The sequence below is a fragment of the Lycorma delicatula genome, chromosome 1, assembly GCF_047948215.1.
Source record: "Lycorma delicatula isolate Av1 chromosome 1, ASM4794821v1, whole genome shotgun sequence".
Taxonomy (NCBI): Eukaryota; Metazoa; Arthropoda; class Insecta; order Hemiptera; family Fulgoridae; genus Lycorma; species Lycorma delicatula.
The window spans coordinates 176,187,253-176,201,902 of NC_134455.1; the positions used below are offsets into that span (position 1 = coordinate 176,187,253).

A 14,650-nucleotide genomic window follows, 5' to 3' on the forward strand; every position below is an offset into this window, starting at 1 on the left:
AAATTGATTTCTTTTTGGCCAGTCTTTAATTATGTAGAGTTTATCTGTAGCCCGACTACCCCACAAACACAAGAAAGACATATATTTTGTAAAGCCACTCTGGAAACCAAGAAGAAGCTCTATTGCTTTCAGGTCAGCAATGATTCACCATGAATGTTAAAAGCATACTTAATAGCTTTTAACATTTCATTCATATGTTCTTCCATTCCTACAGCATGTGCTACTGATATAGAAGAAAACTTATTCGAGTTATGCAACAGCACTACCTTTAAGCTTCTTTTTGATGCGTCTAATTAAACACCAATCATGAATAACATATTCAATATCCAATTCAGACATTAGCCCCTTAACATTATGGCAGGAACAAATTAAACTATCTCTTCTAAAGTATTTAATAAATTTTTATTTCAATTTCTATATACTGAAATTTTAGTATCCTTGTTTAATAAATTTCATTCTTCAAGATATGAATCTAGGAGTTCTGCATGTTGTTTTAACAAATACAAGACACATATTAGGTCACTTAGTTCTGCTTGTGTGATGAGGTGAGGTTAGTATTTATTCTTCTGGAGTGTAATTAATATCTATTGAAGTTGAGAATTCATCGGTTGAGTCTTCTGGGGAATCAGAAATTTCTTTTCAAGAAGTTGGAGCAATCGGAATCAGTAAATCAAAACTATGAAATACTGGTTTCATAGCTGAACAAACATTTGGGTATGCAATAATGCTTTTATTGTTTGAATTGAAACCAGTAACATTTGTTAAATAAAAATAGCAGTCATCATAATGGTTAGTAGGTTCTCACCAAATCAAAGGTACACCAAAAGGCAAATGCTCTTTTTTCCTTTTAAACAATGGGTTAGTTTAACTTAGCATTTGATGCTCTACTTACGACTACTACTTGTAGTTTAACTTAGCACTTGATGCTGGGCTCTACATGTAGAGCCCAGGATTTATATTGGTCTTTCAAGTAGCAGTCAAAATAATATATGTAAGTAGTTTACAGCAGATTTGATATTGGTTTTTGTTGACTTTTTGTGGTGAATTCTCAGCAAACAAAACAAAAAAATAATTGGAGAATTTTTACAAACACGATTTTTATTCATTGTAAAATTAAAAATGTTTTAATAAATGAAAGTAAACTGAAATGTTACAGAAATACTTACTTAATTATAAAAATAATTCAGTTTTAATTTATAAATTGTTTATTACTTAAAATACTTCATAAAATTGTTTCACCATGGAGTGCAATAAAACACAGCATGAAACACACACACACAACACACACCTTAACAAATCATGATGTTCAATAAAATAATACCAAAAATTTTTCTGCTATAAAAATCTTTCACTAAATTTATGGCATCACTTATGAAACAATATTTATAATATGTGTATGATAAAATCACTTCCTTTCCTTTTTCCTGTTTAGCCTCTGGGAATTACCGTAAGGTATTACTTCAGAGAATGAATGAGGATATGTATGAATGTAAGTGAAGTTTAGTCTTGTAAAGTATCAGGTCGACCATTTCTGAGATGTGTGGTTAATTGAAACCCAAACACTAAAGAACACCGGTATCCATGATCTAGTATTCAAATCTGTATAAAAGTAATCTTTACTAGGACTTGAAAGCTGGAACTCTGACTTCCAAATCAGCCGATTTGTGAAGATGCATTCACCACTAGACCAACTCGATGGGTATGATAAAACCACTACCACAATTAAAGAACACAGTAAGTCATACCAAGATCTGAACTCATAATGAAGAAAATTTCATCATATTGAATTACTCATTGCTTGACTCAGAGACATGTTTATACATGTCTGGCTTGACATGAGATGACATCATTCGACTATTATGAATCAAATTTAGGTGTGCAGCATGCATCACAATATAAATCAGATGTGAATAAGCAAACATACAGACATACTAACTTATTTGTATTATTTGTTCCGCGAATGATGGAACAAATAAATTTAATGGCTTCTAAGTTAAGAACATTACATGGAGTTTCAGAATACATATTCAGATTCAGCATATAAAATACTATATAGAACACCTATTCCCTTTTCAGTTCCAAATTTTATGTTGACCAGTGTTATTATTACACTAGATACATGATAAATATAATCTCTCAAACAGATGCTTTTTTGAGAAATAATTTTATGGAGTTGAAATTTGGAATACTATTTTTATTGGTAAATAAACAAATTAAAGATCTGTAGAAGTTGTTTTGTTAGAACATCACCACCTAAATATTATTAAAATATTTCATATAATAGATTAATTTTAACCTGTATTATTGTGTAAATGGTGTTATGGTAATTCTAAAAAAAACACTCAATGGCTTAGAGCCAGAGTAATGTATTTATGAAAATTGAGTTGATTACTTATTTATTACCTTGTAATTGGCTTCTATCAGCTGGTGAACTATTTTATAGCCAATACAATGATACACATTTTTGACTGTACTTCATTTAAACTTATTTCACTTGAAAGTGAGATACGATCCTCCAATTCTTTAATAAAGTGGACAGTTACACAATTGCATTATCGTGAATACCACATTGCATCACATTTTTTTTGTGGTGTCCATATCAGCATTTTATATTAGTTTATATATTAATTTTGTTTCACATTGCTTAATTAGTTATGTGAAAACGTGTTGGATCTGTAACCATGGACACATCGGTTTGAGTCCGACTTTATGTACACATATTTTTTTTTAATTTTAATAAATTGATTTATTAATAATTAATTATTAACCTATGTAAAAAATTTTGAATTAAAATGAAAAGTACATAAAATTTTATTTCACTAATAACTTCTGACTTTTTCATACTTTTTTTATTTCTTTTTTTTACATATCTTTTTCATTTTTTTTTTGAATTATTAATTATTGTAATTTTTTTACAATCAAAGGTTAATAATTATTTAAATAATTTAAAGGTTATTTATAATTAAATTTTAAAAAAAAGTTAAAAAAAATGTGTATATGAAGTCGGATTCGATCCGACCCCTTCCCCTTGTAAGATCCAATATTTCATTAATTAAAATTTCATTTGGCTATAATTCTAGAACCAATAAAAATAAGTACCACTTATGATATATCGTTGAAATCTCAAAATGAGGGCTTATTAATGCAATTAAAAAAAAGTCCAAAATTCACATGTTTCAAAACTGAAACCCCGTTTTATTTAGGGGTCTGACATACACATTTTTGGCCCAGTCGATTGCAATCAAAAGGAGAGGTGCACAACTAGATGTTACAACAGTTCTAAATCTAAAATTTCAACATCCTACGGCTAATCGTACGTACAGACTTCACGTCGAAACTAGTCAAAATGGGTTCAGGGATGATCAAAATGGATATTTCCGTTGAAATCTGAGAACTGACATTTTTCGCGATTACAATACTTCCTTTACTTCGTACAAGGAAGTAAAAAAACATTGTTAGATCCATAGTATAGTAATTAAACAAAATATTGTTTAAACTAAACTAGTAGATGCATAACATATTCATTTAATTTCATTTCTCTTCAGCCACAAATATCAGCAAATCAAGCGTTTCTTTATTTCATAAGTTGTTCAATTTAATGAAGCAAGATATGTAGCTAAATACCCTGTCATTTTGTGTAATATTTTAATACTTATACTTTTTAAAGATAAAATAAAATCCTATCCGTACGAAGTATTTATTTTATTATTATAAACTTTGATATACAATTAATTTTTATCATTAAATTTAACAAGTTTAATAAAACAGAAAAAATCAATAAAGGAAATTATTACAAGAATTGCTTAAATTTTGCTCAATTTTCCATGGTTGCAACCAATCTAGTCAATGAAAATACACTAAATAAATAGTTTTATTATAATTATTAAAAATGCTAACTACAAATACCTTGTATACGTTTAAGTAATTTGAATAATAAATTTATAAAATTGTAAATATACACAGTAGGTATTACTGCATACAAAATATATATTAGTAGAATACTAATCTAAAGTAGAATCTTGTTAAAATTTATTTAAGGAATTATGAATGTAATGAATTAATACAGTAAATTTCTAATAAAAGCAATTGAATGCTCTTATAAAAAAATTACAATAATTAAATCACAACTTCAAACTGATTTAATAGTTCTTTTGTCACAAGAGGTGGTGAATTGTCTAGAAAGTTAAAAATCATATACTAACACTGAATTTATTAGGAATTGAAGAACTAGCTCCAATAGTTTACATAGAAATGTTTCAAAAGAAATCAGGAGAAATATAAATTACTACTAATATAAATTTTAGATTATAGAACTATTTTTAAAATAATTCAAAATTAATTTCTACCGTGAATATACGGTCATTTTCAGCCTTTTTAAAAAGATAGTGTTTAACAAAAATTGAGACAATTTATATGCGTTCTATAAAAAGCTTCGGTAAGCGAGAAATCATCTAGCTCAGAAACGGCTTCTATCAACCATTATCTATCAATGTTCTGAAAAACATGCAAAATCTGGTGATTTGTTGGAAAGAAATATTTCATCTTTGGTTCTATTTATTAGCCACTGAATATTTAAATTTTAATGTAGCTAAATATTTTTGGGGAGCAGTAATCAGTTTGATATTTTAAAAAGAGATAGGTTGAGATAATCGTGTTGGAAGAGTTCATCCTGAGACGTATTCGTTTAGGGTACAAAGAGTTGATATACGGATTCTTTATGTTGTCAGGTGATTATTATTTGTCTCTTGCTTGGATAACTGCCGAGTCACATTCTTCTTGATTGTAAACATATTACGGCATTTTGACGTAGATTTAAACGTATATAGAGAATCAGCGTTGTTTTCGGTTGTGATGAGGCCCTTATCGTACTTCTTAAATTCTTGAATATCAGTTAGCATCTTCATTTTATTGGGGTTCTTTACGCTTTCTCCACATATCAGCTAATAATTTGTGTATTAAACTTTTACTATTTTTTTACAATTTTATCCTATATAATTTTACTTTTTGACGTGGATTTTAACGTCAATTTAGTTTTTTAATTTCTTCATTAATAGGCATCCCTTTGCAACTCGTTATATAAAAGTATGTGAATATAATAGGTTCATGCTTTTATATATTTAATTTTGGGAATCTATTTTCAAAATTGTATTAATGGTTTCATATTTTGATCTAGTGTGATGACCTAGAATTACTTGAGTTTTTCAAACGGTAATACTTGGCTGATTGTTTTTAAAATAAACAAAAAAAAATTGTGAAACTTTATTAATGACCAATATAAGTAATTAAAATATATAATTAATTCTCATAATTAAATAACTTGTAAACTAAGATGTTTTAATGATGATATGGAGTACAATTATAATGTACATAATCCAAACAAGCCGAAGCTGTTGTTACATGTTATAACCCCGTGTAGGGACGATAGTAATCTTAGAGCACGTTAAGTGAGATTATCAATGAAATGTAACTTTTGTCCGCATGCTATTCTTTTGTATCTTTCTTTAATCCTGAAAGACCATTCATTGTAACAGGACTTTGTTATGATGATCAGCTGAAGAATCATACGATAAACTAGACGTATGATTCATTTATTTTTCTGTACGTCACTTTATTGTTGTAGGAAATGTTGTAACTATTTCGGGTTATCTTGAGAAAAGTATTGTGTGACCGTGTGCTCTTTGATCCAGTGCTCTGAGATTTGAGTGTATTCACTATGTCGGAAAAACGAATACACTCATTCGATACACACTTATTCCATCTTTAAATCATTCATCACTAAGACATTATTATTTTAAAATTTTTGTTTCTTACATCGGTAAGCTGTTGAAATTTTTGCATTTATTTTTTTTTAGTTTTTCATTTACATTTATATAAATGAAAAATCGAATTCTTGTGAGTTTGTTAAGTGAGTGAATCATAATTTTCCAGTAGGAAATCTGAGCCAGTCCTAATTTTAACCGTGCTATAACATCCAGATATTTTCACTGTCAATTGCACATTAAGGCACGTTTACATTATAAAGATACCAAGCTACTGAACATATGTAGGTACTAGAAGCTGATAACAATCTGTTTCTCTTAGGCATATCGCCGGGGAACACTTGCAGAAGATTATTGCCTTCTTGAAATTTGATTGTGTACTTTATAGTATACCGATTATAGTACTTTGTATTTTCTGGTACTGGTGTGGTGAAGTTGTAGTTATGTGATTAGAAGCAAAAATAAGATAACGGGGTATAGGGAAAGTATAAAAACGCAATGTAGAAACAATATTTATTTGGCTGCCTAACAAAATTCATATTTTTTGGCCTGTATATTATTGTTATACAGAGAAGTACAATAGTATACTGCCGTACGGCGGCGTTCTATCGCTAATATCTATACTGGCAAGCACTGTGAACTTGCGTAATCTACATTAGAGAGTGGTTTTTGAAGGTAAGTTATTGAAGTTGAATTTGTCCACTACATTTACGACAAGTTATGTTTGATTTGTTGTTTGTCTTTTTGCGTAAATAAACTGCTGTATCAGTCAAAATATAGCAAAAATCAGATCTGGCTCTTATATTTTTAGAAAATAAAAACTTAAATTTGAGCTTACTTTCAGTGAGAATTTTGTTAATATATTAATCTCTGTATTTTGTTTATATGCTATTTTATTTACTTGAACTGTTAAAGAGACACTTTAATTTCATTATTTAGTGTTAACATGTTTTAATAGCCTCGCACCATTCAGTTACGAGTTTTAAGTTTTCCAGATTAGTGTATATTGAAATTTCAAATCTGTTTTATATATTCATTTTATTTTATGAATGAGATACCCCTGCCTAGTTTTCAGAAACTCTTAAGGCTTGTGTGAACAGTTTTACAGTATTTTGATGCATTTTTTTATTAATTATTATTATTGACTTTATATTTACTGACTTAATGTAATGTTTATTTATACTAAACACAAATATTTTGTTTGGAAAAAAGAGACATTAGAAAATTAATTCAGCATATCAAATGCTAAAGTTTATGGTTTCTGTTTTTGATTAAATTTTAAACAATATTGGGTGTTATTTTTGATTAGCTGTTTTATTAGCTGGGCGTAAATGATAGTATGAATTTGGAGAAATTCATTGTTTAATGATTATACAGCAGATAGGTTATGATGTTGATGTATATTATTTTATGCTTTCTTCATGCCCTTCAGTTTTCAAGATGCTACTCCCCAACATATGTGTGGTACAAAATTGCAGGTAGTAATTTATTTATAGCAATAACATCAGTAAAGGGGTACTGATAATATCTTATCCAGGAGTATTAGTTTATCATTTCTGTTTTATTCCTTATCAAAAGAAAAATGTTAATTTATTGTACAACCAATATTGCCTTGACCTCATTTTAGTTGTACACTTTTGTGATACACAGTTAATTTTCAATAAAATATTTTGTGTACTCTAGTCGGATATACTCAGTTTATTATACAAAATATACTTTTTATTGAAAATTAATAATGTATTTTAAATTCTAAAGGTTTAAATTTGGTACAGCAGAATATTAGTACAAATGCTTTCATTACAACAAAATCATTGTAATGAACAATCAATCATTCTTGAATTCAATGCGAAATACCTGGAATAAAATAAGATTATGTAGTCAAATAAAAAAAAGCAGTAAATTTAAAATGTATTTCTTGTATAATTTCATTTTCCTTTGGTATGTGTCTATTTAAGCATAAAATCTGTCTGTTATGAAAGAGGGAAAATTATTATTGAAAGAAATAGTTATTTTTATTACTAAATAAGTAAAAATAAAATAGGACATTTGTTATGTCATTGAAATCCAAAAGGTTTTAGTTAAATATGGGTAGCCTTCATCAGAGTGTTATGGTGTCTTATAAAGATGATTATATTAAGATTATGGCATATAAGACTTATAAGATGCTATACACTACAATGAAAAAAGTAGCATAAATAAAAAATTAGTGAAACTTACCAGACTGTTGTCTGTTAATCTGTTGTTATAAATTTATTTTATATTATTGATGTTTCATAATAACAATACCATCATTGCCTATTTCTCATTTTTGCAAATAATCAGCATTTGACATAAGAGGTACTGGAGCTGTTCTAATCTATGTTAACTATTTGTATACACACAATAGTGCGCAGGTTTGTAAGCAATTGTTAGATTTTGGTTTGTATTAAAAATACATATTACCCTTTATGTCAATAGACCAACATTATTATTAATATATTACTGACTTAAAAGAATTTTTTTTGAAGTTGAAGAAAAGAAAAATGGAAATGCAGTCTTACCATTTGTACAGTACTCTGTGTTAAGTTTCATATATTTTTAACTTTTAATAACTATAGATATAAACATACATTATGTAATATGCTTTATTGGTAATATAAATGGTATATATATATATATATATATATATATATATTTTTTTTTTTTTGACAAGTATGATTAATGACTGAAATGATTTCATTTTTTATTCAACTTTTGAAAGCATATGCCTGGTTTTCATATCAGATTATAGTGAGAAGATTATATGGTGACGCTATGTTAGTGCTTGGGATTATATACTGACTTGAGTGTGAATTTTCACGTAGATCGTTTTTGTGCCACGTTGGCACGAGAAGGTGGTTGAAGGATGTAAGTTTCATTTTTTAGTGTGAATTTTTTTAAAATAGACAATTTTTTAATAAGATTATACAAATTAGTTTTTTATTGCAATATAAATTTTAATGATATTGAAAAATTTTCTTTTTTACAGATAAATTTTAAAAATGACTGGAACTACTTTAAGTTTTTGTGAACTTGTGGATTTGGCTGTTGGTGTACCTACAGTAGGTTTTTTTAAAGTATATTATAAAATGATATAATATGCACAATTTAGTTGTGTAGTAGTTGAAGATTTATAACTTACGTGATATGATTTGTCCTAAGTATTATGTATCATGAGCAGTGCAAACTGAACACTTGGTTCATCAGAATATTTATACGTATCAGAATTCCTGAGGTTGGTGAAAATTCTTCTTAGTGAATCTGGTTTTGGTTTCTGGAAGCTCTTTAATATCTGAAAAAAGAGGGATTTGTTGGAGCAGCTATTTTAACTACTCTATCTTTAAATATTGATCAGTAATGTGATACTCTCTTCTTGGGTAAAATTGCTCTGATCTCTATAGTTATTGTAAGTAGAATAAACTGTTTGGATGAGCTTTGGACCATCCAAAGCTCAAACATTTATTGTTTATATGTTTACATTGTTTATACGTTTGTTGTTTTCTTGCCTTTTGCCAAGTCATACACTTTTGTTAAAGCAACTTAATAATATTTCCTTTATTCCTGCATTACTTGCTCTGATTTCTATTCTCTGAGTCTGGGTCAGTTTATCAAACTGCAGCAATTTCTGTGTAGCAAGTGTTCTGCAACTTATAGAGATAATCCTTTGATTTGAATCCTTTCCTCAGAATTTTTTCTGTCTGTAACCTACTGCTCTACACTCAGTAAAGCCAAGACTGACAATCTTTTCTTTCCCGTGGATGATCTCAGGAAGGATATGATAGGTTTTAATTTACTAAAAGACTTTTCACCACTGGCAATGGATGTTGTAACATCAGTAAGATATGTATACCAACTCTCAGATTTGGAAATACGTCATCTCCATAATGCACAATGAAGTGAAACATGCTCTCTGGTGTCAAAAACTTAACATCAGCCTTTGCCTTGAGTAACATTCGGCAGTCCATTATTTCACAGAAGATCTCCTCCAAGCCATTCAGGTCTGTATCATAAAAGCTTCATTATGCCCCAAAAACCAACACTGTTAAAATAAGTAAACATAAACAATAATAAAATCAGAATAGTAGTAACCTTTGGAAAAATAATAATAGCAAGCTAAATGAAAAGACCTCGATCCAAATAAAAAGAAACAAATTAGTTAAAGCTCAAAAGTTAACCTGGTTTACTTACTATAAAAAATGCCTATCAATAAATGAAAAAATAAGACACTACAATACAGTTATAAAACCACTTATGCAGTAAAAACATTCCACCCGAACGAACAATCAAAGACAGACAGACTCCAAAAAATCAAAAGAAGAACTGGAAGAAACATCATCAATAAAAAGTACCAGAAAGATGGGCAGTGGTGGATTGTGTCCAACAAAGTTGTGTACAAGGAGTTACAACCCACCACTGATACTATGTGCAAGAGAAGGCCAGAATTATTTTGACATATCATGAGGATGTAAGATTCAAGACTTCTGAAACTGCTAGTACAGTACAATCTTGACTCTAAAAATACCAAGACAGGATGCAGATTGATCAGATAAATAAGAGAGGATCCTAAGGAAACTGGCCTTACACCAGAAGACACCAGAGATAAGATAAAATTGAAGAAGAAAATCAAGAACAAAAACACTTGCAAGAAAAACTCACATCACAAACATTTTCAAAACTAGAAAGGGCACAAAGATCGGAACTTATGTAAAACTATTGGAAGGACTGCATAGCCCAATCAGTCTCATCAAAGAGACTTGGATAATGGATTGACTAAAGTCATCCTAGGCATCATAAAAGATAATAGTAATAAAAGCTTCCAATAAAAATACATCTCCATTTCAAACTATTTTTATTGGTTGTACATCAGCTCCTTTATGTCTAAAAGAAAACCAAATCTAGAGTTCAGTTTCTTCAAGCTGAAAGGTTGAAAAATTGGAATTCTTCCGATTTTTGTATTTTGTAAATCATACTTTTCATTCAGTGGTGGTATTTAATTTTCTGGTATGAGCTCTACATTCTCTGCTGTTTCTCCGGATATTTTCTTATGTTGTTTCTCAACTTGCATATCACAGATACTGCATAATTTCTTACCTTTTCACAAAACATTCTTGCATATGGCATCACTGTTTTTTTAGGAAATACCCATGTAAAGCCTGAATATCTTAAGAGCAGCATTTAGGAAATTCATGATGTGGTCCTGAAGCCTTTTCTGAACCTGGTCAGTTTATTTAGCAAGTTTAACCTTGTTTCCAAGAGCAGACCAGATCAGAGATAAAATGTGTTAGAAACTCTGTGATGTAGCTGCTATCTGGAAATGTAAAGGCATTAACCTCGCTTCTGGAAGCAGACCAGATCGGCCTAAGTTAATGTTTGCATCCTTGTAAAAATTTCTTAATTGTCTTTCATGAATTAAGAAGTGTATCTGGTGTTTAGTTTGTATTTGTATCTGGGGACTGCTAGGAGAAGATTGTCATGGTTTGTGATCTACAAACTATGACAATAAACTAATACACTAATAATATAAACTATTTAAGAGGTATGAGGATAGAGTCTTAGATGTTTAGTAGATTCAAATAAATTTATGTATTTAATAGTGTAGTTTTAATTTGAAATTTAATTCATAAATAACTATTTTGTGTCCTTTGGTGTTAGTGAGGTGCAGGATTGCACTTCTGCAAATGGTTGATCAGTTTGAGAGGGCTACAAATTAGAGTAGATAAAGTGTACTTCTACAAATAGAAGTCTACAGCACTTCCTCATGCTGAAGGAAACTTTCAACAATGGTTCTGGATACAACTTGTGTTCATTAATAGGGGAATGACCATCATGTTCTGCTAAGAAGACTATTTTTAACTAGCTTACCCTTGTTAAATGTTCATCCCTAGCATAGGAACATATGGAAACAATGAGCACTTTTTCACAGAAACAGCTCAAATTTTATATAAGAATTGGGTGCAGGTGTCACCTCAGAACCACCACCACTGCTTGTCCATTACTGCTTATTTGATTTCATAGAGCTAATCCTCATTCTGATGACCATTCCTCAGTCTGCAACCTGGGGACACTAGTATGCAGTTTAGTTTCAACAAAGTGGCAGAGCTGTTTAGGGTGATAATGGACTATCGTTCAGTATAGTTCATTAGCTGAAGGTTTTTTCTCTTACAATTTTTTATTGTTGAGTTAAATTGTTAAATTTTATGAAAATCTGAGTTAAAATCAAAGCTATCCTTATAAAATATCATCAGCTGCTGGTTTTTTTTTTCATTTTACACTATGGATACACTAGAACCATTAATAAAATTACTCTGATCATGTCAAGATGCTTGAAATCACAATTATATCTTCACCTTGGTGGCTAATGTCATTCTGTTCAGAAACTTGATACAAATAAAGGAAGATGTTTAGCATCAAGAGTAAGGCATATTTAGTAATCTATTACCTTTGTAGACATAGTTGCAATGTAATTGCAGTGGAAGTTTCATTACTTTAATTAATGTAGATAGTGGTTTTCTTTGTGCTTTGATGTAATAACATCAGAATTTTTGCTGAGGATTACAAAAGTTGATAGAGATAACGGTATTGACATATAAGAAGTAATAGAAAATAATAAGTAGTAAAGGAAGGAATCTTCTACTGAAGGTTGAAAAAGACAGAGAAAAAGTTGCTATTTGAAAAGACAGGTGTAATTTATGGAAAGTAAGAGAAAATGTGAAAATGAAAACAGTTTTTGAGATTCGGGAGAAAAAGTTATGTTGCTGAGGAAAGAGTTAATTGGTGACAGGATTATATATAAAGGCTTCATAAAGGAGAAATATTATCTGATAGAGTGCTAAAGGAAAAAGAAATTGATGATTTCAGAGTAGACTCTGAAGTATGATCTGAGTTTGATTGCTCTGAAAGATTTAAATAAGAATAAAGATGTATAAATTAATGATATAGCATCTGAATTACTGTGCTATTTGGAAGAAACAATACTGAATAAGCTTTTCACAAGTATACAAAATTATGAGACTGAAAAAGTATTTGCAAGTTTAAAATAAGTTATTAACATAGCAAAGAAAGTGCAGGAGCAATACGTTAAAAACTATGACACCATCAACTCTTAACATCTCAAAAAAAAAAAAATTTGTATGTTTTATTTTTATCTTCATTAAAAGAACAAAAATTGTTTTGAAAAAAAACAGTACAAAGTATTGTAGAGTGCGTAATTTAATATGTATTATAAACAGCATATAGTTAACAATATATTGTGTAATGTTTACTGGTTATTGTAATCAAAGACAATTTGTTAAAATGATTGATTTTATCATTTTTGTCTTTTTCTTATAAACTCACAGGAAAGGAATTCTATAAAAACTCATTTCTATCTTCTGTAGAAGGTTTAAGAGTTAAATTTGAATTTGGAGGGTGAGTTTATTATAGTGATTTATATTTATTATCATTGTTAGGTTAATAAAGCATGAATAATGTGCATTTTCATAATATTGATATTAAGGAAAGTAGTGGATGTGAGTGGTATATTTATTGCAAACATCAGATGCATTAAACTGTTATATTGAGAAAGGAATTTTGATTATGTTAATCAATAAATTTTATTATATATGCTATGCCTACTTTTTGTTAAAGTTGTAATAGCATTTACAGAGTTTTAAATATGACCCTATCTCTCACTATTAAGCTGAAATTAGTTATTATTCAAACAGTATCATGTTTTCTTAACTAAAGAAAAAAAAATACCTGGGGCATAAATTCATCAGGTTCATAAAATATTTTTTTCCTACTCAGTATAACAGAGGTATAGCACATTAATCTGCAGCTTAGTACTATTTGTACTAGTAAATTACTTTTTGAGAGTAATAGCGTTCACTACAATGTCACTTTCTATGGTATATTAAGTGAAGGTCTCACTTGTAAAGTAGAACATAATCTGCATTTTTGAGTTCTTGGATTGCTAATATGAAACTATATTTGTTATTTAATTTATTAAATTCACTAAATACTTGTTGAATCTAAAAATGTACTTTTTTGTTTCCTTTAGGTTAATTCAATACATTTAAATATATTACATTCACTTCTAGAAGCTATTATTTTAAAATTTGGTTTGAGCCAACATAAACTAGAATTTTTGGGAGATGGTGCAAAACAAATACAGGTATTTACTTTAATTTACTATATAAATTTTAGATTAGTGGTGCTTTTCCAGCAATAAAATTTATCTTTGATATGAAAAAATAATAAATCATGGTTTCGTTCTTTTAAAGTTTCAGGTTTTTAAAATATACCAGTTTTTAATGGATTTTAAATTTCTTGATTGTAATGAAGCTAATAGTAGTGACACTAATTTCTGTATTTTGAAAATCATGATCATACCATTTTACTAACAAACTTATTCATTTAATGCATGTGCATATAATTTTAATATAACTCATAAAATGTAAGATTTTTTGAATTGATTTCAGTTTGTTTTTCAAGTCTAAGATGGGATTTTGTCTTTCACCATTTTCTTTGAGACAAACATTTTTCCCTTGCTTTCTTTTTCTGTTACTAAATCAGAAAGATGTGTTTAATGTACGGTTAAAAACTTTATTATAGTATATTTGAAGTGAAGTGATATAATGCATTTGGCACATAGTTGTCAGAGTGAAACAAATTGTGTTGAATCATGACTATTCAATTCATCCATCAGTATAGTTGTACAGAGAGATCCAAAAGTTGCGTGCATCAAAACTAAAGTGTCTATAAATAGTAGTATAGCTGAACTACTATTGGCTACTGCAAGATAGCACCATGGATATTAACAACAACAAACGTGGATGCCATTGTGATGTGTACTGATCACATTACGCTTGCAGTAGTGCTTTGTATATTGCTTC

The 14,650-nt window shown here is 29.1% G+C and overlaps 1 protein-coding gene across 1 annotated transcript in view; it reads left to right on the top strand.

Annotated features, from left to right (window-relative positions):
* Window positions 1–5,682: 5,682 nt before the first annotated feature.
* The window catches only part of LOC142318221 (uncharacterized), a 98,707-nt gene continuing 89,739 nt past the window's right edge, over window positions 5,683–14,650 (top strand). Inside the window, exons 1-3 of the mRNA XM_075354785.1 lie at window positions 5,683–5,815; window positions 8,767–8,839; window positions 13,816–13,929. Of these exons, the coding sequence (XP_075210900.1) occupies window positions 8,780–8,839; window positions 13,816–13,929 (174 nt within the window). The 5' untranslated portion in view covers window positions 5,683–5,815; window positions 8,767–8,779. The remainder of the gene's footprint in view (window positions 5,816–8,766; window positions 8,840–13,815; window positions 13,930–14,650) is intronic.